The 25,248-nt window shown below is 41.3% G+C and overlaps 1 protein-coding gene across 2 annotated transcripts in view; it reads left to right on the top strand.

Annotated features, from left to right (window-relative positions):
• Positions 1 to 5,917: 5,917 nt before the first annotated feature.
• Positions 5,918 to 25,248, top strand: part of LOC114054296 (BTB/POZ domain-containing protein KCTD1) — a 122,001-nt gene continuing 102,670 nt past the window's right edge. The window contains exon 1 of one of the 2 annotated variants that reach the window (XM_027877501.1): positions 5,918 to 6,040. Coding sequence is in view for 1 of the 2 variants with exons in the window: in XM_027877500.1 (XP_027733301.1) it covers positions 6,409 to 8,235 (1,827 nt within the window). In the remaining variant the exon portion in view is untranslated. Of the gene's footprint in view, positions 6,041 to 6,408; positions 8,236 to 25,248 lie in introns of those variants that run through there. The other variant, XM_027877500.1, reaches the window with a different exon arrangement.

Here is a 25,248-nt window from a genome sequence, read left to right as displayed (position 1 = left end):
CTTTTGCTCACTTCACTCTGCATCAGCTCATAGCAACATTCCCAATTTCCTCTGAAATTGTCCATTTTGTTATTTCTTAAGGTACAGTAACATTTCATTACATTTACATATCATAACTTGTTTAGGCTTTCCATAGTAAGAGGGCAAACAATGAAATTTACTATTAAAATGACTTACTCAATACCAGATATCTTGATTGACTTTTTAAAGGAAATGTGAATATTTGAAATTATTTTAGAAAACTTGCATATTCCAGGGATAAATGAACTCACATGGATTTCTCCCTTCATTTATAGTATGGTAGTGGCATAGAAGTAAATATTGTAGTATAATAGGAGAAATCATAGCCAATCCAACTCCATATACCTTTTATGTATACATAATAGAAAAGCTAAAATTAAGATCTAGAGCTTGAACCTTTCTACTTTAGATTTAAATTTAGAAACCTCTAACTTTACCTAGGGAGATGTAGTTGCCCCTTCCCCCAGTTTTATCATCAGTACTGTATAACAAAAGGAAAAATATACATAATTAGGCACCACAGCTTTATTTCCTGAGGGAAACCTACATTCCTTTGACCTGCAAGCTAAAAAATATCCTGGACCTGTAGTCAAAAACTTGGGGGGAAAAACAGGAAGATTACCAAGTATCACTTGTTAACTGAATTCTCCTTTGGTTACTACAGTCATTTGCTAAATTAGATTCAGTCTGCAATTTGTTTTGAAATTGAAATGCAGCAAAAGTGGAGGTAACGGACAACCTCCAGGCCACCTGGAAAACTTATGCAGATAGCTAACCGCCTTTCCATTTCAATAGAGAATACCCCTTTAAAGGTAGGGTGGGCAGATGAGCCTTCTTTCTGTTCTAAGATTCTGCAGTCTTCATTCTTACTCCCTTCAAAGGCTCTGACCCATTCAGCTGCAGCTGCTTTTTAGCAGTCTAGCAGAGTAGGCCTGGGTTTTTAGTGCTGGGTATACAGAAAATAGGAATGGAGGCTGAGGCTGTGTCTCCTGCCCCCTAGCTTCTCAGGCTCTGCCCTCCCACCCCCAGGCTCCCTAAGCCTCCAATGATTATCCCTTCTCTGGCTTTCAGAAACCCTCAATAGAGGTTCTCTTAAGAGTTATTGTAGGGAACTGCTCCCTTTGATCAAATATTTTCTTTCCATTCTCTGGTTGTATTCATCCTTTCACTTGGCGTTTTTAATGTGTTAAATTCTAATCTGAGTTCATAACATTTCACTAGATGATCTCCAGTTGCAATCAAATAGATTTTAAATTGAGCAAACTTCAAAACAAAAGCTCAATTTTATTCCATACTTAATCCTATAAATACATTTCAAAAGCACTTTCTTCACTATTCAGTAACCGAGGCAAGTGGATATAACTTTTCTTTTGTTTCTTTTAAGTTAGGAACTAAATCCTTTTTCTACACCCTGCCATCTGGAGCACACACAATCCCTCAAACCTACCAATGTCGGTCCTCCTCAACTTTCCCTTCACAACCAGCAGATCTCCCTTTCTCTAGATCTAGTTACTGAAGGATCGGTATTCGCTCTATCTGCTAGGAAAGCAGAGGGTAGTTCACTCTCTTATTGAACCTCCCCAGTATAATCTCCAGTAACATATCCTTCACTGGGGAGGGGGAGGGACCTTCTCTTCTCCAGTAATATTTGGCAAAACAATGTTTACGTTATTCATAGCTGGCTAGAAAGAAACTTACCTTGTAGACTCTTTTAAATACAGAATTTCAGTTCTGATATACAGGGACAATACATATGAGATAGATTACACAAAGCCCCTTACTTAAGTCATCACATGAAATAACATTTGTGAAATGGAAACTAAATTAAATAAGACAGTGAGAAAAAATGGTTAGTCAAGAGACTATGTTTCAGTTGAAAATTACATTGGTAATTACAATGCTTCTATACTACTGAATCTGTGATTTCATCAGACACATATCTCAACCCCTTTACACCTTAGTAAATTGTCTCTAAGAGTCTTCTTGAGATGCCCTTGATGAAACCATGTATTGCCTGGTGGCCAGCCTTCTGGTGATGATATCAGTCAGTCAACTGTCAACAAGCATTATTAGCACTTATGTTGTGTCAGGCACTGTGTTAAATGCTGGGAATACAAATACAAAGAGAGCTTCTCTCCTCTTTTAGCTAGGCTTTTTCTCACACAACCTATACACAGTCTGTCCTTGGACTATACTCCAAGCCTTTCCAGATTGGTTTGACCTGCTTTGTGCTCTTTTGGCATAGCCCCCCAAAACCCAGGTCATCTCCACACTACAATGAAGGCAGTGAAGGAGGACTTTAGTGTAGTACAAAATGCAAAGGTGCAGATATTTAGCTGACCCTTAAACAGCACAGGCAAAAGACATAAAATGAGGTAATGTTGTACTTGAAATAGAAAACACCTTGTTAGTGGAGTTGTAAGCACTTTTGTAGGATAGCTTGCTATGAAGCCTCCATATAATTCTGGAACCTAAAGCTAGGAATTTTTTTTAAATCTTAAAGAAGCAGTGAGTTATGCATTTCAAATAAAGCATAATGTCGAACTCAAGTTGTCAGTCTGTTTCGATGGCTTTTCAGTATTTGCAGTTGATATGCAGATTTGAGCTGTAGCCTCACAGAAAGAGTTACATAAAGAAACTTCATCATCTTGTTCATTGTTCCTTGGCAAATAGCAATTGTAGAAAGAGAAAGTGTCTGCCAGTGAATAGGCTAATAGTCAGCACTGCCTGTTTAGATCAAAGATAGCCTTTCTTGAGTTCTAATGGAGCGCTGCACAAAATTATGCATTCAGGGAATTGTATTAGTTTAAGGAGTTCAAGTTTGTTCCATTCTTTTAAAAATAAAGCAACGTTTTTCCCCGTTAAAAAAAAAACACGCAACTCTCTAGCTGCTTGATTCTTTCTGTATATATCTAAAAGTGAAGTTTTGGTCGCATAGCATAGTCAACTGATGTTGGTATAGTCTAACTGTATGAGGAAGTCAGTTGTGCTAGCATCTAAGAAATCAATGTATTAAAGAAATGATTGTATCCGAACTTTTCTGAGGTTCCTCTAAAATTCCACGTCTCTAGAAAAGTAATGTGGTTATTAAAGCTGACTCTACTTCACATTACAATAAGGGATAGGGCAAAAGTTCCAAAGGTGCTTATGTCTTACCCAATTTAATTGAGGGTCCTGATAATTGTGTTTGGACAGCGGTTACTGAAACTTTTTTTCCTCCTAAATTCATTTAAGTAGGGTGTGTGTGTGTGTGTGTGTGTGTGTGTGTGTGTGTGTGTGTGTGTGTAGACCTGCCCTAAGGGTGGTTTTGTACTGGGAGCATAAAAATATTTTCGTTTCTGGAAATAGGTTGACGTCAACTGGAAACTGTTTTTTGTTACTTTGTTTCCCGGAGCATCCAAACAGGCACACTGCCTCAAGCAAACTGCATAGAATTCAAAGAAGCACCCGACTGAGGAGCAGAGAAAGAAGTGGGCAGCCTACTGCCTGGGCAAGACCCAAGTGTTTCTTCTGTTCCTTACTTGCCCGTTCCCTTGCACAAGTGTAGGGACACACCTCAAGACTCTTGGGCAGAGTTCTGTAAACGGCTTTTGTGGGTACTTTCGGGTTGTGTAGAACATAGCCGTAATCAAAACTCATTATAACAGATAGATGAGACTCAGTTTTCCACACTGTTGTCCAAGTTCCCAGCCCAGGCAAGGCAGAACCTTTTGAACCACACAGAAAGAGGCTGGGACAACCTTGAACTTGGGAGCATCCCTAGTCAAAAAGGCAGGCTGTCCGGTGCTCCCGGAAGAATCCCTTCTTCATAAAGTGACTAATGTAAATGACTGCTTTCCCCAGTTTGTGTGTGTGTGGGTGTGTGCGCGCGCGCGTAATTTAACCATACACCGCCCTGGGCTCTGGGAAGCTAACACGCCTTTCTACATATTTCAAAGGGGCGGGGGGAGCGGCGCGGCGGTGTTAGACTGGGCTAGCCGCCTTTCTTCCTTCACCTAGAGTAAAGATTCCTGTGGGAGCTAACTACCAGGACTGCCTTCTAACCCTGGGGGCTCACTCACACACAGCCTTCCGGGATGGCTCTCTCCAAATGCTTAGTGGGAGGATTGTTCTTCTTCCCACTAACCCTGAAGACAGTTGGGGCGGGGGAAGGGGCGGAGAGGCAAGAAAAGGGACTTGCTTTAACTTGCTTACCACCTGGAACGATTTTCCCTCTGCTCTGCCCCAGTCCACCAAGAAAAACTGCAGCAAAACGCTGAACGAAGGTAGTTTAAGTAGAGCAGACAAAAAGTAAACTTTCTAGTACAGCAAACATCAAAACGCCACTTTATATGTGCATATGTATATATATATATATATAAATAATATGTGTGTATATACACATATACACTGGGCCAAACAGACCTCGCAGCTAGAACCCGGTTTCCACCTCCTCTCTCGACTCTGGAGATCGCAATGAACCCTGGTGGAATACAAGGACATTTTGTGTAATGGTACACGTGTTTATGGTCCTATAGAACATGCCTGTTCTACGTCAACGAAGACCAAAGTTAAGGACTGGAGGTCACCTACTTTTAAGGAGTACCTGCCAAGAGCTGGGGCGAGAGTTAGGGCGAAAGAGTCTCTCTGGCTTGTTGCCACTTGACCCCACCCTCTTCCCCCAGGAGCTTGGATGTGTTAGGGGTATGGGTTTGGGTAGAAATGGTTCTATTTCCCAACTCAGTGCTTTTTAACTGATCTTCCTCTGTGCCCGAATGTTCTTCCTACTCTTCTTTGCTTCCTGGCTTCCCCGCCTTCCTTCAAGTTTCAGTTAAAATCCCACCTTTCTGCAAGAAGCCATTCCCAACCCCTACCCCACCCCACCCCCACTTAATGCTAGTGACTTCCCTCTGAGATTACTTCCAATTTATTCTGCACATATCTTGTTTATACATAGTTGTTATGTTGTCTCTCCTACTTAGACTGTGAGCTCCTTGAGGGCAGGAGCTGTAGTTTTGCCTTTCTTTGACATCTTCAGCGCTTAATGCAGCACATAGTTAAGTGCTTAAATAAATGCTTGTTGACTTAACTTGGTTAAGCTCTGGCTTGCACGGGGTCTAAGAGAGCTTTTGCCCTCCTGGCTTATTTAGCATCCTTGCCAGTTGCGAAAGAGGCCGAACTTCGACGCTGTAGGAACCGCGGCGCGGAAGCTACTTTCCCCTATCCCAGTTCACTTTCTCTCCAGTCCGGGATGGGGATGGGGATGGCGACTGCTTGGACCCGGAGGAGTCACTTGCCCCGGGTGGGCGGTCAGCCTCTCTCACCCGAGGGAGGATGAGGGGGAGGGCACCAGTTTGCGGGGAGGGGTCCCGGGGGTCTCTAACACCTCCCCCCACCCCCCGCCGCGGGTCCACCTCTCCTCATGCCCCACCCTTTCTCTCTCTCCCTCCTTGCTGCTTCCTCTGGCCGGACCCGTGCGGACTTGCCCCAGACCTTCGGGGAGCGCCTCGGGCCTTTCATGACAACTTAAAAGTGTCTGTCGGAGCAGTCCAAAGGGACGAAGCCGATGCTGGGCGTGTTTCGCTCCTTTGCGAAAGTCGGAAAGTGAGCTGGGAGCCGCGCGCTGGCCCCGGGCCCCCGCGCCTCGCCTCGCCGCCAGCGAGTAGGTGGGGGAGAAGCCGCCGCCGCCGCCAGCCCTGTCCCTCTCCCAAGCCTCGCCGGCTGCGCCCTGGCCGCGGGCGGGGAGGGGTGCGGGGCTCTCCTTGTCTCCCTCCTCCACCCTCCTCATTACCTACCTGCTCTACTCCGCTCCGGGCGGCCGGAGAAGCTCCTGGCAGCCCCCTGGAGCCGGGCCGCCGCCGCCGCCACCCGCAACAGCAGCAGCAGCAGCCGCCGCCGCCGCCCCCCACCCCGAGCTCCGGGGGGCGATGAGGGGGCGGGGGAAGGGGCGCCGCTCCTCGGGCATTACTTAGAGAAGTGAGGCCACCCCTCTCGCCGGTCCGCCCTCCCAGGGCCAGGACTGCCACTCTCCAGCCAGAGGGTAAGTTGGGCGTGTTTCTTTCCCCTACCAGCCTCCCCCTCCTCTGTCCCCCCCCCAATTTTTTCCCTTAAAACTTTTCCTTTAGGGGTGTGTGTGTGAGTGTGTTGGGGGGGCAGGAGTGTAAGGTGCATTTACTCCTCTTTACTCTTCTCTCCCTCCGACGTACCCTCCCAACTTTGCACCCTCCCTCCATCCCGCCTGTTTCTGCCCCGCTGCGGCGCGGCTGGTGCTGACAATTGGAGCGCGGCCCCTTTAAGAGCCCGGCTTTGCCTCCCGGTAGCTGAAGGTCATTAAACACAAAAGCTCTCAGCGCTGCGGTCCAATATAGCGCATGCGCCCTGCCCGAGGACTGGCAGAGAGACGGCAATATGGCGAGAATGCCTGGCAGCGGGGACTGTAACACCAGCCCCAGCAGCAGCGCCAGCGCCAGCGCCGCCGCCGCCGAGAACAATGGGGAGCGGGGCGAGGGCGAGCGCGGCGGTGGCGGCGGGGGCAGCAGCCGGCCGAGCCACCCGCACTACTGCAGCGCGGGCGAGGAGGAGGAGGACGACGACGACGACGAGATCCAGGAGGTGCAGATAACGGGGGACGAGGAGGAGGAGGAGGACGGAGGTGGGGGGCTGGAAGAGGAGGAGGAGGAGGAGGAAGAGGAGGAGGAGGAGGAGGAGATGGGTCTGGACTGGGACGAGCCCCTGGAGCCCGAATACTCCGCCGGGGAGGAGCTGGAGCCCGAGCCGGTCCATATGATCCATATGGACCAGAGCACGGAGCTGGACCCGGAGTCGGAGCCGCTGCTGCTGCCGCCCCGCAGCGGGCCGGCCGAGGACCCCGAGCTGGATCCGGACCTGCTGCAGCGCCCCGAGCGGGCCCGCCTGAGCGAGAACACCCGCCTGGCCACCCGCTATGCCGTGCGCATCTTCCGGGAGTACCTGAGCGAGAAGTCGCAGAGCCCGGACTTCGAGACCATGGACAAGGGGGCGCTGTGCCGGGTGCTGCGCTCCTTCTACGCCGAGGCCCGCTCCAAGAGCGGCCAGCTCTACAGCAAGTCGTCGCTCATCAGCATCCGCAGCTCTCTGAACCGCTACCTCAACGAGCCCCCCTACTGCCGCACCCTGGACCTCACCAAGGACCCCGAGCTGCGCAGCGCCAACCTGACCCTGGCCGCGGTGATCCGCAAGCTGGAGGAGCAGGGCGCGGGGCCGGTGGTCCAGAAGCAAGCCATCACCCGCGCCGACCTGCGCAAGCTGTACACCTCCAGCGTCTTTAGCACCAACACCCCCTTCGGGCTGCTCAACAAGGTCTGGTTCGAGACGTGCATGTACTTCTGCACCCGGGGCCGGGAGAACCAGCGGGAGCTGGAGGAGGACTCTTTCGGGCTGGCCATGGACGAGGACGGCCGCAAGTTCGTCTACTTCAAGTCCCTAGGGCCCTATCACAAGTCCCGCTCGTCGTCCTGGAGCAAGAAGCGGGCGGAGAGCAGCGACGAGGAGAATCTGCCCCGCATGTACGAGACGGGCACGGAGTTCTGTCCCTACGCTAGTTTCGTCAAGTACCTGTCCAAGCGCAACCCACTTTGCAAGGCTTTCTTCCAGAGGCCCCGGGACCATTGCAACGAGGGCGATGTGACCTGGTATGAGAACAAAGCCATCGGCAAGAACTTACTTGGCACCAGGATGCAGATGCTCTCCAAGGCAGCCAAGCTGTCCAAAACGTACACCAACCACTGCATCGGCGCCGTCTCCATCGCCACCCTCAACAGCATCGCAGGCATAGGCACTAAGCTGGGACCCCCAGCCCCGCAGGGCTGCTACGCCGAGGCTCTGAACGGGGGAGCGCGCCACCACCACCACCACCACCATCACCACCCCCACACCCCACACCATCACCACCGCCCCCAGCCGCCTTCGCTGGGGAACACTTACATCCTTCCCAAAGAGAGCCAGGTGGTGGCCGACGTGAAAGCGGAGGCTGCACCCAAGCGGGCCCTGTACGAAGCCGTGTTCGGGCAGGGTGAAGTCTGTGGTCCGTCTTCCCCCAAAAGACTGTGCATCCGTCCCACGGAGCCGGTAGATGCGGCGGCGGTGGTGGTGGTTTCGGTGAAACACGACCCCCTGCCTCTTCTTCCCGAAGTCAATGGGCACCGAAGCACCAATTCTCCCACAGTAGTTTCACCTGCTATTGTTTCCCCCACCCAGGTAACCAAAACCAAACTCTATGCATGAAATGTTTCTCTGGTGCCACTTCGGGACTAACTTTTATGCTAATACAGGTCTGTGCTTTTTGGCCATTTAAAAAAAAATAGAAAGTGAAGTTCGTTGAATCGTTTCACTGTGCTGTTACAAGTTTGGCTTTCTTGGAGATTTAAGGGAAGATTACTTTTAAACCAGTGGTATGAGGGCAGGGAAATCACTGCTGAGCAATAGCTTTTAAAACTTCTGTGTGCCAAGAACAATAGGATTAGTTGAACTACTGCAGTCTCTCGAGTTATGTAAAGCCATTTAAGTTAGAGAAGTTTTGTGTGTCTATGGTTTATGGGCGTAATGTGTAAATGAACCACTTTTTAAAAAATACTTCTCATAAATAGAATGACCATAAAAACATTCCATTACATATCCTTGATCACTTTTGAAGTTGGGGGGGGAAGTATTCATCATTATAAACGATTAAAACTTCAACCACAGTTCCCGAGACTTTTGTTTTTGTTTTGGTAAGAAAGCTTTTAGCTTCAGTAATACATTTATCTTGTTAGCTAGACCCTGGTGCTAAAATATAGTGCAACAAATAATTTTGGGACCTAAGTAGCATCAAATAGAAAAATGAAGTTTGGTTTGTAGTTAGGGTAAATTAAAACTCAACTTACTTAAGTTATTGTTCAAGTGAAGAGTTGAGACCTGCAGTTACAAGCTAATTAACAAATATTTATTATGTGCCTACAGTGTGTAGAGCACTGTGCCAGGCACTATGAGGAATATAAAGAGAAGTTAGAGAAACAAGATATAAACCCCCACATGTGTGCATACATTATGTGTAGGTGATCACAAAACAAAACAGTGGAGGCAGCACTAAATCGGGAATTGAGAGATCTGGGTGCCAGTCCTGCCCCTGTCACTAGTTTGCAGTGTAAATTCAGACAAGTCAGTTAACCTCTCTGGGCCTTACTTTATTCATCTGTAAAATGATGGAGTTGGATTAAATGATCTCCAAAACCTCTGCCAGAACTAGAATTCCTGGACTTAGTGACAAATGGCCAGTGAGCAGGATAGACAGTAAGTGCTACGGGAATGCAAGGGAGAAAGACATCATTGATAATCAGAGAAGGAAGACTTCCTGTCTCTTTACTCCTGGTGGGGTGGGGAGAAAACAAATAAACGGTTGAGTACTGTAAAGTTATATTTACTTTCTAGATTCTCCTGTTGCTCATGAGATTAGAATAAGTTGTCTATAAAAAATATATAATGGAATTTAGAATTACTATCCTCTGGCCTTCCTTTGCCCTCCCCACTCTATTAGAGGAACATATCAGAATTTTTGCCCACTTATCATTAAGGAAAAAAAAAATAGGAATCTCAACTGTAAGTCAGGCCACTTAATGAACAGATGGAAGGTACCTCTGTGCTCTTTCCAAAGTGGAAATTCCAGTTCTGGACAAACTGACCCTTTCAAACAGTTTACCAGCTAATCAGCAAGCCTCAAGGCCAAATGAGAAAGGGGGCTGTGAATGGCAATATAAACATGGAGGTTCTCTAAAATACACATGACCTGTAGGCTGTGTGTATCTTTGTGTTTCTAGTGTGGATGGTTCATTTGTGGTATTATTAAGAAGAATGGGGAAATCTTTTCAAGTACTTTAGTTTGTTCTCTTAAAAAAAGATATAATAAGCCTTCAAAACAGTAACTTATTTTAAATATAGTGGTTTAGAATGTTAACTGAACAGATAAAAGTGTGAAGTTTAAGCATGTTTATCAAAAGTTCTATTTACTTTAGGCAGTCAGTAGTCCAACAAGACAGCTTTATGTCTTGCTTTCTTAATATCCCTTGGGGTCATGTCAGACTAGGAAGTAGCATTTTGTTTCACTAGACATGCATGTGTACTTTCTCTCTCTGAGTTTTCTTTCCACTTATTTAACCTGAGTGTTAAATCCTGGATCTATGAAATTGTGTACCAACTCTTCCACTTTCTCATGAAATACTGTAAGGTAATTCCAGGGTTAAGTTTAAGGCTCTAGTCCTGAATGTGGATTTTTGTGTTTGATGATACACAAACTCTTCAAACATGGTCAATACAGATGAAATTCATTGGAGTGTTGTTTGTTTTTTAAGTACAATGCCATTTAAAAATGAAACCCAAGTTTTCATTCATGTTAGAATCACACTTTTTCCGCATCCTTTTTTTCTTTCCGTTTTTAAGCAAAATTAAAAACTTGAAAGGAAGCCTTTAAAACAGTGACTCCTATGGGACTCTGTATATTAAGCCTGAGCATCATAAATATGGAATGGATTTTTTTAGTTTAAGTGGAAAGCTGATATTAAACTTTTTCCCTCCTGTATTTATTAAAATAGCCATAACAATTGAAGTCTTGGGCATTTCCTGGGGATTAATGGCCGGCTGGGGTTAATGGCCCGAGGCATTGCCTTAGGCCATCAACTCTTCCAGCTAGTCATTAATCCCCAGGAAATGCCCTGTACCTCAAACCTCAATCGTTATTACTTAATTATAAACATAGGCTTTCTAGCCTTATTACTGACTAGACCTCATCAAGTGGTGTGACACCAAATTCCACTGCTGACCAGTGTTACAGATTTCTTGATAACTTAGAGATCACAGACTGATACTTTTATTGCCCTCCAACATTGCAAGTTACTTAAAAAAAAAGTTATTTTAACTGAATGCCTAAATTCTGCTGTTAAATGTAGATGCCCATTTTGTCTCTCTTTGGGGAAGTTGTACCTACAGAAAGTTTGATGAGTTGAAAAAGTGGAAATGTTCTATTGAGGATTAATGGGAGCATGTAATTTCAATTTAGACTTGTTTAAAGTATGAATTTCAAAGACCTAGATCTTACTGATTTTTAAATAACTGCTTCATTCAGAGATGTCCTAACATTTTTAACTGTACTGGATTGTTAATGGTTGTCAGTTCAAGAAAGAAGAGGTGGTTTCACTGTTTATTTTGTCGCTGTGTTTGTGATCTAGGATCAGCCAGGCATTACTCCAGCTTTATAGCCCTAGGAAGGAAATCCTGTACAATGCATTTGAAAAGATTTAGCACCATACCCCTATCACATCTTCACTGTAGCTCCTATTTGCACTGAAATATAACACTTTCCATGCCACTGACAAGAGCAGTTCTGTATAGGCTGAAGATAGAAGTATGTAATTTTACAGGCTCATCTTTCACATCACTGGGAGATGGGATAATAGTAAAAGTCTGTTTTAGCTGTCCCAGTTAAATAAGTGTTACAGTTTTATATACTCTTTATCCAGTACTAAACAACAGTCCACAGATATATGAAAATGGACTTGGAAATAACCATATGTTCACTGCAGTAAAGTTCTTCAGTTTAACTTGCTTAAACTGATTGCTTTCTTTCCAGATACCTTTTAAGTATCCCATTAGCATGAAACCTAACCAAGACAGAAATTTTTCCACTGATGGATAGTTGGTTGTTTGTATTTCATTGTCATGACTGTGCCTAGGCAGAAGTTCCACAGATCTCTAGCTGAAAGCAGGACCAACATTCTGATTTGGAGCACATGATTTTTCATTGCCTTCAGTCTTTGAAGAGAAGCCATATGTTGACAGAATTAGGGAACTGGCTCTGGTTTGGGTTTTGTGGTAGGAAGTACAAGGATCATTTAATCCACTACAGAAACAAAATATGAAGTTGCTGATCGGTTGAAATAATTAATAAAATCTAGTTTAAAATTTTTTATTAAAAAGTCCCTTTTCTTCGTAGATATGTTGCTGACACTGCAAGACACATAAAAAATGTGAATTTAACAGACTTGTTAATATTTTACTGCTATTTGAAGTGGCTAAAATTAATGAATTTGTTTAAAACAAATATACAAAAATAGTTTTACTGTTAGCTTGAGATATTTATAGAAGCTTTTTCTCCAAAAAAAAGTTTCTTCTTTTATGAAAGGTAGGGCAAGGGGGAGAGTAAAGAAGCTTAGGTAAATGTACACCTTTTATACCAAGAATCTTTATAATTAATCAGTTTGCCATTAAGCACTAATAAGAAGGTAATCCTCTGACTCATTTGACACACTTTGGATTTTAGTCTAAGTGAACATGTAAATTAGACCAAAAGAAAGAAATCGAGAGGCAGTGTGATAAAGTGGTAAAAGCCCTGCATATGGAGTCAGAGAACCCAGGTTCAAAACCTGCCTCTCTCACTTACTCAGTTACTTAACATCTAGATGTCCTCTAAGGTCCCTTCCAGCTCTAAATCCTGTGACCTAAATATCTCAACATGATTGATCCAATCGTACTGCATTTTGTATGAATCATCTTATAAAAGAAGTCCATATTTTACCTTACTATATTAGCAAATTCATAACTATTGAATGACTAAAATTGTTTTTAACAGGATGGGGTTTGGTGTTTTTTTTTTTCATCTATCCGAAGCTATATAACCCCAAATGAAAAAATCTTATATAACTCCAAATGAGAAATCTTACCATCTCCACTATCTTCTTATGTGCTATTTAGATAGTAAGCAAAAATTGCAATCCCATTTCTTCTCTGTTGATGTCTTAAGCAGCATAGTAACTTTAAATTATGGGTCCCCAAGTAAGAAGTCTTAATTACGAAACGAATTTCCAGCAAAGAGAAGCCCATTCTTAACTGCAGTTCAGGGGACTATTTAGGCTGGATTTTTATCTATGGTTCATTAGCTTTCAAAAACTTTTCTTTGGCTACAAAATGAAAAACTATTTATTTGAAGCGTGTTTCAGCTTAAACTTTAGGATCTTAAGTACTCTATTTTAAAAGAGAAATCCATGTATTTGGATAGAAGGCACTAAAATGAAAAGTTGAAATGTTCCAACTATTATTCACCCTGCCTTATTCAGTAGGACTTTTATTTTTCTATATTTTATATTCCCAGATTCATCATAGATCTGCCTCATACTAGTTAGTCAAAATTTGCCTTTTAAAATTTCTTTGGGTAAAATTTAATAAGGAATAGGGAAGGAAAATTAATTGATGCAAAACTGAATGCTAACTTTGAATCACTAATCAGGAAGGGGGAGATCTTCAGCACTTGGAGAGTTGCTGGGCAACTTTCCTCCAAACCACCTCCCCAAAAAGTACTACTAGTAATTTTTTAATTGCAAAAATACTTCAGTACTTTACATGTGAATCTCAGAGCTGAAACACAGAAATGTTTTTAAGTTGCAGCGTTTTTTGTTCGTTTTTGCTTCTGAGATGATATAAAAAACATTACCCACTATTCTTCTTTGAAAGAAAGATCAGAACAGATATCTAATTAGTGACAGTGATCTTTATGACAGTGAGCTTCCTGATATTATGTTTGTTCTAGAAATTAGTAAATGGTGAAATCCTTTGAAATAATTCACTAGAGTCAGGCCTGTGGGCTGTAATTATATTGAATATGGGATTGTTTTATCAAATGCCTTTAGCTATAAACTTGATAACAGACCAAGCTACACCTACTATTATGTTAGGAGGCAGATCCTAATTAGACCCATTTTAGGTTCAGTTATTGTCAAAGGCCTTCTGTTCATCACTTTCTTTCCAGTTACACTTTTTTTTCTCCTAGCTCATACTTTTAAAAGCAGATGTAGCCTTTTCTTTCTCCCAAAATGCACACATTTATATTTGACAGCAAACATTCACGTGTTGGTTAGTTTTTATTTATATCATGCAAATTTAAAGGGCAAGTCTTTTTAGAAGCTATCTTGTAACATTGGGTGACAAGAGCATTTGAACTTTAGTTGAAAGTTTTATTACAGATTATTTCAAGCACTCACATACTGTTAGGTATAAAGTGTGTCCTTTCTGCTGAAATTTCTCCATTTTCAACCCAAATATGAACTTTCTTTTACAGGAGACCTTTTTATTTAGGACATAGCTGTATGATTTCTGAAATCAGGTTCCTTTTTCATCAGTGCAGTTTTCCCCAAATCTTTCAGCAAGCGATTAAGCACTTATATTGGTGACTTTTTGTTTTTCCTGAGTACTAATTGGGAGTTTAAAGCCGCTTTGAAAGGTGAAGAATGGGAGTGGGGTGAAGTAGATGTATTTTACTTCTCGGTAGACTTGAGAAGTCTACTGAGCCAGCCTCAGCCAGCTCAAAATATCTTTCTCACAGTTTACCAAGTAGAGATTCATAGAAGTTACCATTTGCTGTTTTTAAAATGTAAATGATTATTGGGAGATTCAGGACTCAGTCACACCAGTGTGAACTGTCTTAAATAAACTAGTAAGATTGTCTAGAAGAAGTAATTTAAGCTTGTTTTTGGTAGATTGTTCCATTTATTGTCTTTGTAACCAGTGTCTGACATATAGCAGGTTTTTAATAAATACTTATTAACTGGTATTTAGTTTCATTTGGGGCTTTGATAAAAAGTAAAATTTTTGAATAAGAACAATGTCAATCTTAGATGAGTTAAAGAACTTTAGACAGTATCTGGGGAGCAGGGGAGAGAACTTAAAAGGTAAAGAGGGTCACAAATTATGCATGTCACTGACCATACTCTCCCTCGTCTAACTCTTGCCCTCTTCCTTTATCATCATTGTGGTATAATACAGAATTTCCATATTTGTTGGACTCCTAGAATTCATGCTTTAAAATGTGGTCTTCCTATGTGTTTGGCAAAGTTTATTTGCCTTCAGTTTTGTCAGTTAGGCTCAATAAAAGGGAATGTTAGGGAATTTTTTCATGAGTTCGTGGCTTAAGATGACTTAGTTCTATAATTTTGAACTTACTGTAGATTATTTCTTTTGTGACATCTTGAAAAGTAGCTTTAGGATATGGTGTGGGGAAAAGATGGTCTGAAAGTCTCTGATTGTTTTTATGTTAAATACTAAGGAATAAAATAATAACTCCTTACATTTTTATGAGGTTTCATATATATTTTCTCGTCTAATCTTTACAACTCCATGAAGTTGGTAGAGCAAATTGCTAATACCTTCTTTTGCCCAATCACAAAGGTTTTTATTTGTCCTTGCTCTTGTAATAGAGGAATGACTACCAAGAATATATGTCTTCTGATCCTATCTAGCCTTCTTTTCTATATCTCCTACAACCTCTTTGCAGTGCTAGATTAAATACAATCAAGTGTACATCCATTATAGTCTGTACTTCTAAAATGAAATTTTTAGTAGTTGATATTTCTAATTATTTAAACTATCTCTTGGATTATTTAAATACTTTCTAAGGAGATGACTGATGGGGGAAGAGTTCACAACTTCAGATCTACAGTTAAAGGGTACATGTTATCTGTCACAAAGAAAATAAAGATTACATGATGTATTGCTTTTAGAGGCCTTAGAGCACTTTGGATAACAGTATGAAATATAAAATGATGTGTCTAGGACATCATAATTATCATTCATGTTTGCTGAGTGTCTTTGCTGTATGAGGCAACTGAAAAGAATATAGTACTCATACCATTGGTGCTTCTTTGCTAAGATTAAAGGCGTGGCTATTTTTGTCTCCTTTTTTTTTTAACTCCAGTGATTAACGCAGTACCTGTCATATAGTAGGCACTGAATAGTTGCTTCTTGTTTTGATACTAATGTAGTTATTTATGGAGATGATGAAAAAACACCGTCTTAGGAAAGTGATAAAAAATACACACAGAAAAAAAAATACACACAGAACCAAAAGGATAAATGATGTTATTATTTATAATATGTTCATATTTTATTCTATATAATAGTTTAAGCAGCTCATTAGTGTTCATGATCATTTCTGGATCTGGAGTATATTTGTACTTTATTTCACAGGACACTTACATATCACAGGGTTGTTTGTTTGTTTGTTTGTTTGTTTGTTTGTTTGTTTGTTTTTTAATGTAGAATTGTACTAATGGCCAGTCCTCCAACTGACAACTTTTCTTCTTGAAAGTATCCTGGCCAAACTTCGTACACAAAGTCTTCCAGCTTCTATTTGATCTACTTTCTCCTATCTATTGTGGTATTGTGGCTAGGGCCTGTCTTAGATTCCCTTCAAATGAAATCTGACAGTTTTGTGGTGGATATTAAATCTGATGCATATTGCTAATACTTGCTATAGCGATTTCTTCTCCTTCACCTTGTCTTGCTCTCTGTGTTCCTCTCTTTACATGCAGTACCTATGCTAAATGGAATTCTTTGAGCCAAACTTCATTATTTGCTTTCACTGCTTTTGGTCACTTGTAAAATTCAGGGTAGAATATTGATAATGAGTCCTACATAGAGTAATAGCCACTGACCAATGCAAGCTTTATAGGAAGGCAGGTTTAGATTACAAGTAGAAATACTATTTGCCTTTCATGATTGTGCTTGATTTTTTTCTCTTCATAACTCAAAGCTAGAAATCATGCCCTGACATCAAGACAGCCTTTGCTAGTAGCAGCTGCTGTCTTTTGCAAAGTTAGTTTGTTATTATTATTATTATTATCATAGTTTTACTGTTATTAAACTGAATTTGCAAAGCCAATCAACTAGCATTCATTAAGTGCCTACTACATGTACCAGGCATACAAAGGAAGGCATAAAAACCACCCAGCTCTCAAGGAGCTCACAGTCTAATGGTGGAGACAACTAGGTATAAAAAAGATATGGACAGGATAAATTGGGGGATAGTCTCAAAGAGAAGGCACAAAGATTAAGGAAGAATGGAAAAGGCTTCTTGTAGAAAGTGAGGCTTTTGCTGAGATTGAAAGGAAGCCAGAAAAACTAGGAAGTGGAGATAAGGAGGGGGAGGGTTCCAGGCATGGGGGCCAGCCATGAGAATGCTCCAAGGAGGCCAATGACTCTGTCATTGAGTACATGGAGGAGAGGAAGGTGTAAGAAGACTGGTACAGTGGAAGTCAGGTTAGGAAGGATTATGGAGACCAGGTTTTATATTTGATCCTGGAAGTAACTGTGAGGGAGTGGAGTTTCTTGAGTAGGGGTAGTGATATGCTCTAAACTGTTTTAGGAAGAATTCAGGATGAATTGGAGTGGGAGAAGACTGGAGACCAACCAGCGAGCAATTACGATAATCTAGGCTTGAGGTAATGAGGGCCTGCTCCAGCTTTGTAGCGATGTCAGAGGAGAAGTGAGAGAGTATATGAGAGATATTATGGAGGTGGAAACAATAGAACTTGACAGTTGAGAATGACACATAGGTTGGGAGCCTGGTTAATTGGGAGGGTAGGGGGAGAGAAATTAAGAAGTTTGGGGGAAAAGATGAGTTCAGTTTGGAACATGTTGAGTTTAAAATGTCTATGGAACATCCAGTTCCAGATGTCTAATAGGCAATTGGAGACACAAGAGTGGAGGGCTTTTGTGTGTGTGTGTGTGTGTTAAGCAAAAATGACTTTATTATCAGATATTAAAAAAATGAAATGGGTTGTTTCTTCTTCATTGGGTTTTTCTTTTATTTCTTAATTGAAGGGTGGAGGTTTTTAGAGAGGTTAGGACTGGACCAGAATATCTGAGGGTCAATCACCTGTATAGACATGATCATTGAATCCATGAAAGCTGATGAGATCACCAAGCAAAATAGTGTAGAGGGAGAAGAGAATAGCATCCAGAACACAGTCTTAGGGGATCTCCATCATTAGCTGCTGTGACTTGGCTGAAGATCGAGAAAGGAAGCAGAGAAGGAAGGGTCAGAAAGGTTGATGGAAAACCAGGAGAGAGCATTGTCATGAAAACTTAAAGAAAAAGGAGTATCAAGAAGAGAGTGACTATGTCAAAGGCAGCAGAAAAGTAAAAAAACAAAACAAAACAAAACAAAAAAACATGAAGCTTGTGAAAAGGCCATTAGATTTGGCAGCTAAGGGATCATTGGTAACTTTGGGGAGAGCAGTTTAAGTTGAATGATGAGGTTGGAAGCCAGACTGAAAAGAGTTAAGAAGAGATTGAGAGGAAAGGTAGTAGAGGCACCTATTCTAGACAGCCTTTTCAAGGAGTTTAACCACCAAAGAGAACAAAGATATAGGATGCTAGTTAGAGAAGGTAAATGACTTGGGCTTGTTTGTAGGCAGAGAAGCAGCCAGTAGAAAGGAGGGATTGAAGGTTAATGAGACAGTAGGGATGATAGAGGGGGCATTCTGCTGGAGAAGATGGGATAGATTGGGATCACTTGTGCATATAGAGGGGTTTATCTTGGCAAAGCCACTTTTTGATGTCAAATGGGTGAAGGAGGAGGTAATAGCAGAAGGTATCTGAGCGATGTGAGATGAGGAACAAGGGAGAAGAGGGAGCAGCTCTCTGTGAATTACCTCAGTTTTTTCAGTGAAATATGAGTCAGGGTTCTCAGCTGCGACAGTGTGGGGAGGGGGAGCCTTGGGAGATTTGAGGTAGCACAAACAAGTTTCGAAAAGCTGCTGTGGTGAATGGGATAGGGAATTGATTAGGGAGATGTAAAGAGATTGCCTCGCCCCGGTGAGGACCCAGTTGAAATTCTATAACAAATTTGTAGTAGACACAGTCAGCATTGTTTGATGGTTTTCTCCAACTTCATTCAGCAGCACGTGAGTGGACATGAAGAGAGTAATCCAAGGCTGAGGTATGGATGGACAAGATCTTCACTAGGATAAAGGGGCAAGGGACTAGAGAAAAGAGGACAGTGTAGGGTTGAATGAGTTCACCTGAGAGTCAAGTGGGGGAAGAGAGAAGAGTGCAGGAGTGATGGCCTGGGAAAGAACCAAGGGATGGAGGAGTTGAAGGTCATGGTATAGACAAAGAACAGAGTTTGGAGTTGCAAGGCAGAGCAAGAGGTGCAATGATAACAGATGCTGGCAGATAAATGAGTTTTAGAGTTAACTGGCATGGGTATAGATCTCTTGTGGGAGATGGCAAGATCAAGGGTCTGACCATCCATTTGTGTGGGGGGAGTGAGAGGGTGGAGGAATTGGGAAGTTAAGATATTTGAGGGAGTACCAATATGTATGTTGAAAGTTCCTTAGTATGAGGGCCAGTGTGGATTACAGGAATGGGTGATGTGCTTGCACTTAAGGACCCTTTAATGAGCAGTTTCCACAAAACCACAAACTTGAATCACACCTACAGGTCCCTTGTTTCATGTCCTAATGCTATAACCCTTATGTTTTAATGTTTGTTTGTCTTAGAAGTAAATTTAAGTATGCATACATATATATGTGTATACACACATACCCATAAACATGTGTATATACATATACACATGTGTGTCTATATATACATATATGTGTCTATACACATATACATATATAAAATCTATGAATGTTATATAAATGAGCTGGGAGCTAACATTTATAGAATCATAGGATTTTAGAAGTGGAAAGAACCTGAGTATTGTTCTACACCAATAGTATCAAATTCAGATAGAAACAGATCCTTGCCAGCTACTTATTGACTTAGAAAATGACCTGCCCATGATCATATAGGTAACAGGTAGCAGGGTCAGGATTCAAAGACAGGTCCTGTGACTTCAGCTCTGGGACCTTGTTATCATACTATAACTTAGTAGTCTGAACATTTTATATAGCCCCTCCTGCTTTATTAATGACACATAAAGAGATGGTCTTACATTTCAACCAAATAGTTCTTGGGTCATATAATTGATTTATATGCTAAAATCATGATTTATTACCTACAATTGGGCTTCTATTTCTACTAACTTGAGTGTTTGGCAACCAGAGTACATATACAATAAGGTTATTTTATGGAGCTTTAGAATAATTTACTTTAATCTAATGATCTTTGATTACGAACATAGTTTTCCATTTTTGTGATATTATTCACTAAAACTTCATCTTGTTTCCTAAAATGCAGGTTTTAATGTGATTTTTTTTAATATCTTAAACATGTCGGCACCCTGTCTTCTTTTTTTTGTTTGTTTGGTTTTTGTTTTTTGTTTTAGGCAATTGGGGTTAAGTGACTTGCCCAGGGTCACACAGCTAGTAAATGTCAAGTGTTTGGTCTGAGCCCAAATTTGAACTCAGGTCCTCCTGACTTCAGGGCCGGTGCTCTATCCACTGTGCCACCTCGCTGCAGGGGTGGGGGTCGTCTTCTTTTAAAGAAACTTTATAAAATATGCATTTCTTTTTGAGTGGATTGAGGAAGACTCCTACAACCCTCAATAAAAGTTGTTAAAGGAGAGTGAGAGGGCTAAGTATGTTACCTTCCCTATCTTTCCTTCCTACTAATATGCTTTCCGTAGACGGCAGCAGAAAGTAGCCCAAGAGCTGCCAATTTCACTTAATTCAGGAACGTGCTTCGACTTGCTGTCGTTTTTACTAAGGGAAGTGAAGTTCCAGAAAGGTTTTTGATGTTTTATAAAAATTAACATTAAAAGAATGACTGTGGCATAATATGATCCAATGCCTAATTAGCTCCAGTATGTTAAAAAGGTGTGTAAAACAACAGAAACATTTACTTAAGCTACTGTCTATGATGGCACTTCAGTACCATCTTGTATTTAGGTATGAACAGTGCTTCTAAATGAGAGTAAAGACAATAATCGGAGGAGAAGGAAATATTTTTCAATCTGGTGTCATAGATTTTGGAAATGAGGAGAGAGCTCAAGAGCAAGGCTACTAGTAATAAGGAAATCTCAATAGAAAAAGAAAGGCCAAGAAAGAAAAGGAAGGTAGCAGAGGACGGGAGAAGAAGGCATTATTTCCTCTGGACTGTGTTCAGGTGGTAATGTTGAAAATGATGCATTGTGTCTGGGGGTAAGCCAAACAATTAACTAAAATGAATTTAAGAGTATCTTTAATTTTTTAATAGTGTTTTTTTCCTAATTGTATGTAAAGACAATTTTTAGCTTTCATTTTTACAAGATTTTGAGTCCAAAGTTTTTCTCTCTCCTTTCCTCCCTCCTATCCCTTTTTCCTAAAATGGTAAACATTTTGATATGGGTTATATATGTGTAATTATGAGCATGTCTTTTAAGTAATTGTTTTAGAAACATGAACCAAAAGTGTTACCAACTTTATTTCAAGTTTTTACTTCTATCTGTAAGGGCTCTATAAATGTGCAGGAAGTTAACATTTCTAAGATCATGAGATTTTAGAGCTAGAAGAAATTTTTAAGATCACCTAAACCAGAGGTACTGAGCAAAGGGGCTGGCTTTGTGGTTCGGGGATACTCAAGTGGAACAGCAACTAGATTAAAATGGGAAATATTTGGCAAGATAAATAAAATAAAACATAGATAATATGTAAAGAGAATTTGAAAAGTTCTAGCAAATTTAATGTTACAAATGCTAGGTTTTTATACTTTGTAAAGTTTCCTTTGAAATAAAAATGCGAAGGACTGAGATTGTTAAAGGGGTGAGGTTGTCTTTGTACCACCCTTCCCCTCCCCTTGGTTCCCACCCCCACCTCCCAGGCTAGCCTAGTGCTTCTTCTCACTTAGTAAGGTCTTAAACATGGTTGAATTTAAATGAAGGACTTTGGTATGTCTATAAAATATCAGTATTTTGGATAAATAGCTGTCCATATATAATGAAAAATCTTCATACTTCATTGTAAACTGCTGTATTCCAATCTCTTGTGGAACAGTCAAAAACTCATTCAGTATTCAGGCTCCCTTAGATTCACCAGCATCATATAAAATTTAATCTTATGGAAGAGATATAAAACCAATACAATAACTAAAAATTTTATTTTTTTATTGAAGGTCTTACCCATTGCATCATAATTTTTAGACTTATAGATGATGTGATGAAAATGCTTTATAAACCTTAAATCACTATACAAAATGTGAGTTGTTACATAGACCCAGCCTGATTTCTTTCAGATTTTGAGTGTGTGGTGCAGATTTTGAAAGGTTGAGTTTGCAGTGTATTGTTGTTCACGTGACTTCAGGTAGGGATCAATTCTGCGCTTCAGTTTTATCATCTATAAAGTGAGGAGATTGGCCTATGAAGGCCGAAACTCTAAATCTATGGTCTCTGCCACAAGTATTAAGCAATTTAAAGGACAAAGCAGGGTATAACAATGAGGGCTTAGTTTTAGGTTCATCTGCATGAATTTGGAAATTAAATGAATCCCCAAAATGTAGTCAGCTTTGGAAATGTCAGGGAATTAAAGAGAAACGTAGGTGGTCAAGTCTTTTTCATATTCATATTTATCTAGACCATTCTAATTGTAAGAAGTAATTTATGTTGTTAGAAGGTGGCTTTGGATTAATTTTGACCTTTTTTTTTTTTTAGCAATGAAATCTATTAATTTCAATACAGGATCAATTAATCTATCAATTAGTAAGCATTTATTAAGTGCCTACCAAGTGCTAGGCGTTATGCGAAGTGTTAGGGATACCCAGTCAAAATGAAAACAGTCCCTGCTCCCCAGGAGCTGACATTATGTAATGAGTAGCTTCCTGAGTGGACATAACCCAGTAGTAACCATGATTCTGATTAGCCAGGGCACATCAATGGGACCATATGGGAGGCCTCATATAGTTTCATACCAGTTCTCTGTATGCCTTGCAGCACAGAACTTTATTCTTTTTGGCTGTCGATCTGACATGTTTCTCATAGAGCAAGCACTTAATTTAAAAAAAATCCACACAATTCTGATGCAAAGTTACAACTGTAAAATAATTAATACAATATGACTGTAAAGCATTTTACAAATAGAAAATGCTTAATAATGGTGTGAAGCTTTATAGGGTGAGAGTTACACTTTGGCATGGGATGACAGGGCTCCCCTGTAGAAGGCTTTAGCTTGTTCTGTTGCTGTTGGCATGGAGTGTCTGCCCACCCAGAATGGTAGAATGAAACATATTAAAATCATGTTGATTTCTCTTTACCATCCATACTGTTTAAATTGCAAGGAAGTCTTTGATAAAGGGCAGCTACAGACATACAGGTCCTTTAAGGGAAACAAAAGATGGGACGTTAGGGGAACAAAAATATAATTTGAAAAGGGAAAGACACAGAAAGTAATGAAGGAGAGGTTTAATAACTTATATGGGGTTGAGATTTCTTCAGTCATCTGTTTAAGAGAACAGCAAAAATAGTAAACACCTACTGTTTGCAGGGTGTTGTGCTAGGTGCTGTGCAAAGTTGAGGCAAGACCTGATCACTGTCTTCAAGAGAGTCTAAAAGAGAGATAAGACATTGGTAACTAACTATAATACACAATGTTATGTGACAGTTGCATTAACCACTTACAAAACAAAGTGCTATGTGAGATCTGAGAAGGAAGGTATGTCGCCAATTTGAGCACTAAGGGAGTAAAGAGGTAGTATTTGAGTTTTGCTTTAAAAAGATTGATAGGGGGGCAGCTAGGTGGCGCAGTGGATAGAGTACCGGCCCTGAAGTCAAGAGGATCTGAGTTCAAATTCGGCCTCAGACCAAACACTTGACCCGTACTAGCTGTGTGGCCTTGGGCAAGTCACTTAACCCCAATTGCCTTACTAAAAAAAAAAAAAAAAGATCGATAGGAATTCAACAGGATAAAGAATTTCATTTCAGGCATAGGGAATTCACTGGAGGGAGAAACCCAGTCTATATTGAGCAGCAGAGAGTTACCCAGTTTTGCTGAAGTTAGATTACAAACAGGGGAGTAATAAGAGACTGGAAAGGTAAAATGGAGCAGACTGTAGAGAGTTTTGAATGACAGTCAAAGTTTGAACTTCATTAGGCAATAGGGAACCACTAAACATTTTTGGTCAAAGAAGTAACAATCAGATTTATATGTAAGAAAGATTATTCTGGCAGCAGTACTGTTGATGAATGGGGGGTGGGGAGCAGTAAAGAGTGGAGGTAAGGAGACTTGTATGTAAGTTATTGCAGCAGTCCAGTTGGGTGGTTGTGAGGACTAGTACTGGGGGTAGTGGCAGCAAGAAAAGAGGGGATGAAGGCTATAGCTGTTGCTAAGGTGAATTCAAGAGGACTTGGGAACTGATTAGACAGAAGAAGTAAGGAAAAAGAGAAAACACTTAAAGATGTCCCCAAATTTATGAACATGGGAAACTCAGTGGATAATAGAAACAGTGAAATTTGAAACTGAAAGACAATGAACTTGGCTTTGGACATGTGTTTGGGGTGCCAAGGGCATACACAGTTGAATCTGTACACAGTTGAAGATGCAAGGTCTGGAACTTGTAAGAGAGGTCAGGGCTAGACAGATAGATTTGGAAATCATCAGCATAGAGATTACAGTGAAAGCCATGGAAATGAATGAGACTGTGGAGCAAGAAAAGTAGAGAACCAAAGATACATCCCAATATTGAAGGTCAAGAAAAGGAATAGAGGAATAGTCAGAGAGATAGGAGGAGAAGCAGGAAAGTCTTGTGTCTTTGTAGTCAGTGGAAGAGAGAGTATCAGAATATCCAGTCTGATGGAGTGGGCAGTTATGTCAGAAGCTCCAGAGAGGTCAGAAGGTGAGGACTAAGAGCAGATCATTTGATTTTTGATGATTACAAGATCACTGGTAAACTTTGAGAACCTCATTACCAGGGTTTTGAGGAGCTAGTGAGTAGGTGGTACATCAGTTGTAAATGCTTTTTTTTTTAAAGATGTTTATCAGTGGAGGCAAGAAGGGAGAAGTAAGACTGTAGGTGGAAGGGGAGGGGTGGTTATGGATCAAGGAAACACTTAGGATCAGAGAGACCTGAGGATGTTTTGGAGGCAGATGGCTGGGACCCAGTGGTGAAAATGAGATGAAAGTTATTGGAGCAAGAACATGAAGGAAACAGGAGGGAATGGGCTCAAAGACAGAAGTAAAGGGATTAGACGTAGTAAGGAGCAAGGATTCCTCTTCTGTAACCAAGAGGAAAGAGATTGTGAGTGATAATGCTAACAGGTTATGAGTGATAGAGAAGGAAAGCTGAGAGAAATACTGTCAGACAGCTTCAGTCTGTTCTGTGAAGCAGGAAGCTAGGTTATCTGCTGTAAAAGTGAACGGGGGGGCAGCTAGGTGGCTAAGTGGAAAGATCACCAGCCCTGAAGTCAGGAGGACCTGAGTTCAAATCTGACCTCAGACCAAACACTTGACACTTACTGGCTGTGTGACCCTGGGCAAATCACTTAACCCCAATTGCCCC

The sequence above is a fragment of the Vombatus ursinus genome, unplaced genomic scaffold, assembly GCF_900497805.2.
Source record: "Vombatus ursinus unplaced genomic scaffold, bare-nosed wombat genome assembly UNPS02014812.1, whole genome shotgun sequence".
Lineage (NCBI taxonomy): Eukaryota > Metazoa > Chordata > Mammalia > Diprotodontia > Vombatidae > Vombatus > Vombatus ursinus.
The sequence above is the reverse complement of the archived record's forward strand: the minus strand, read 5'-3'. Positions and strand labels throughout refer to the sequence as shown.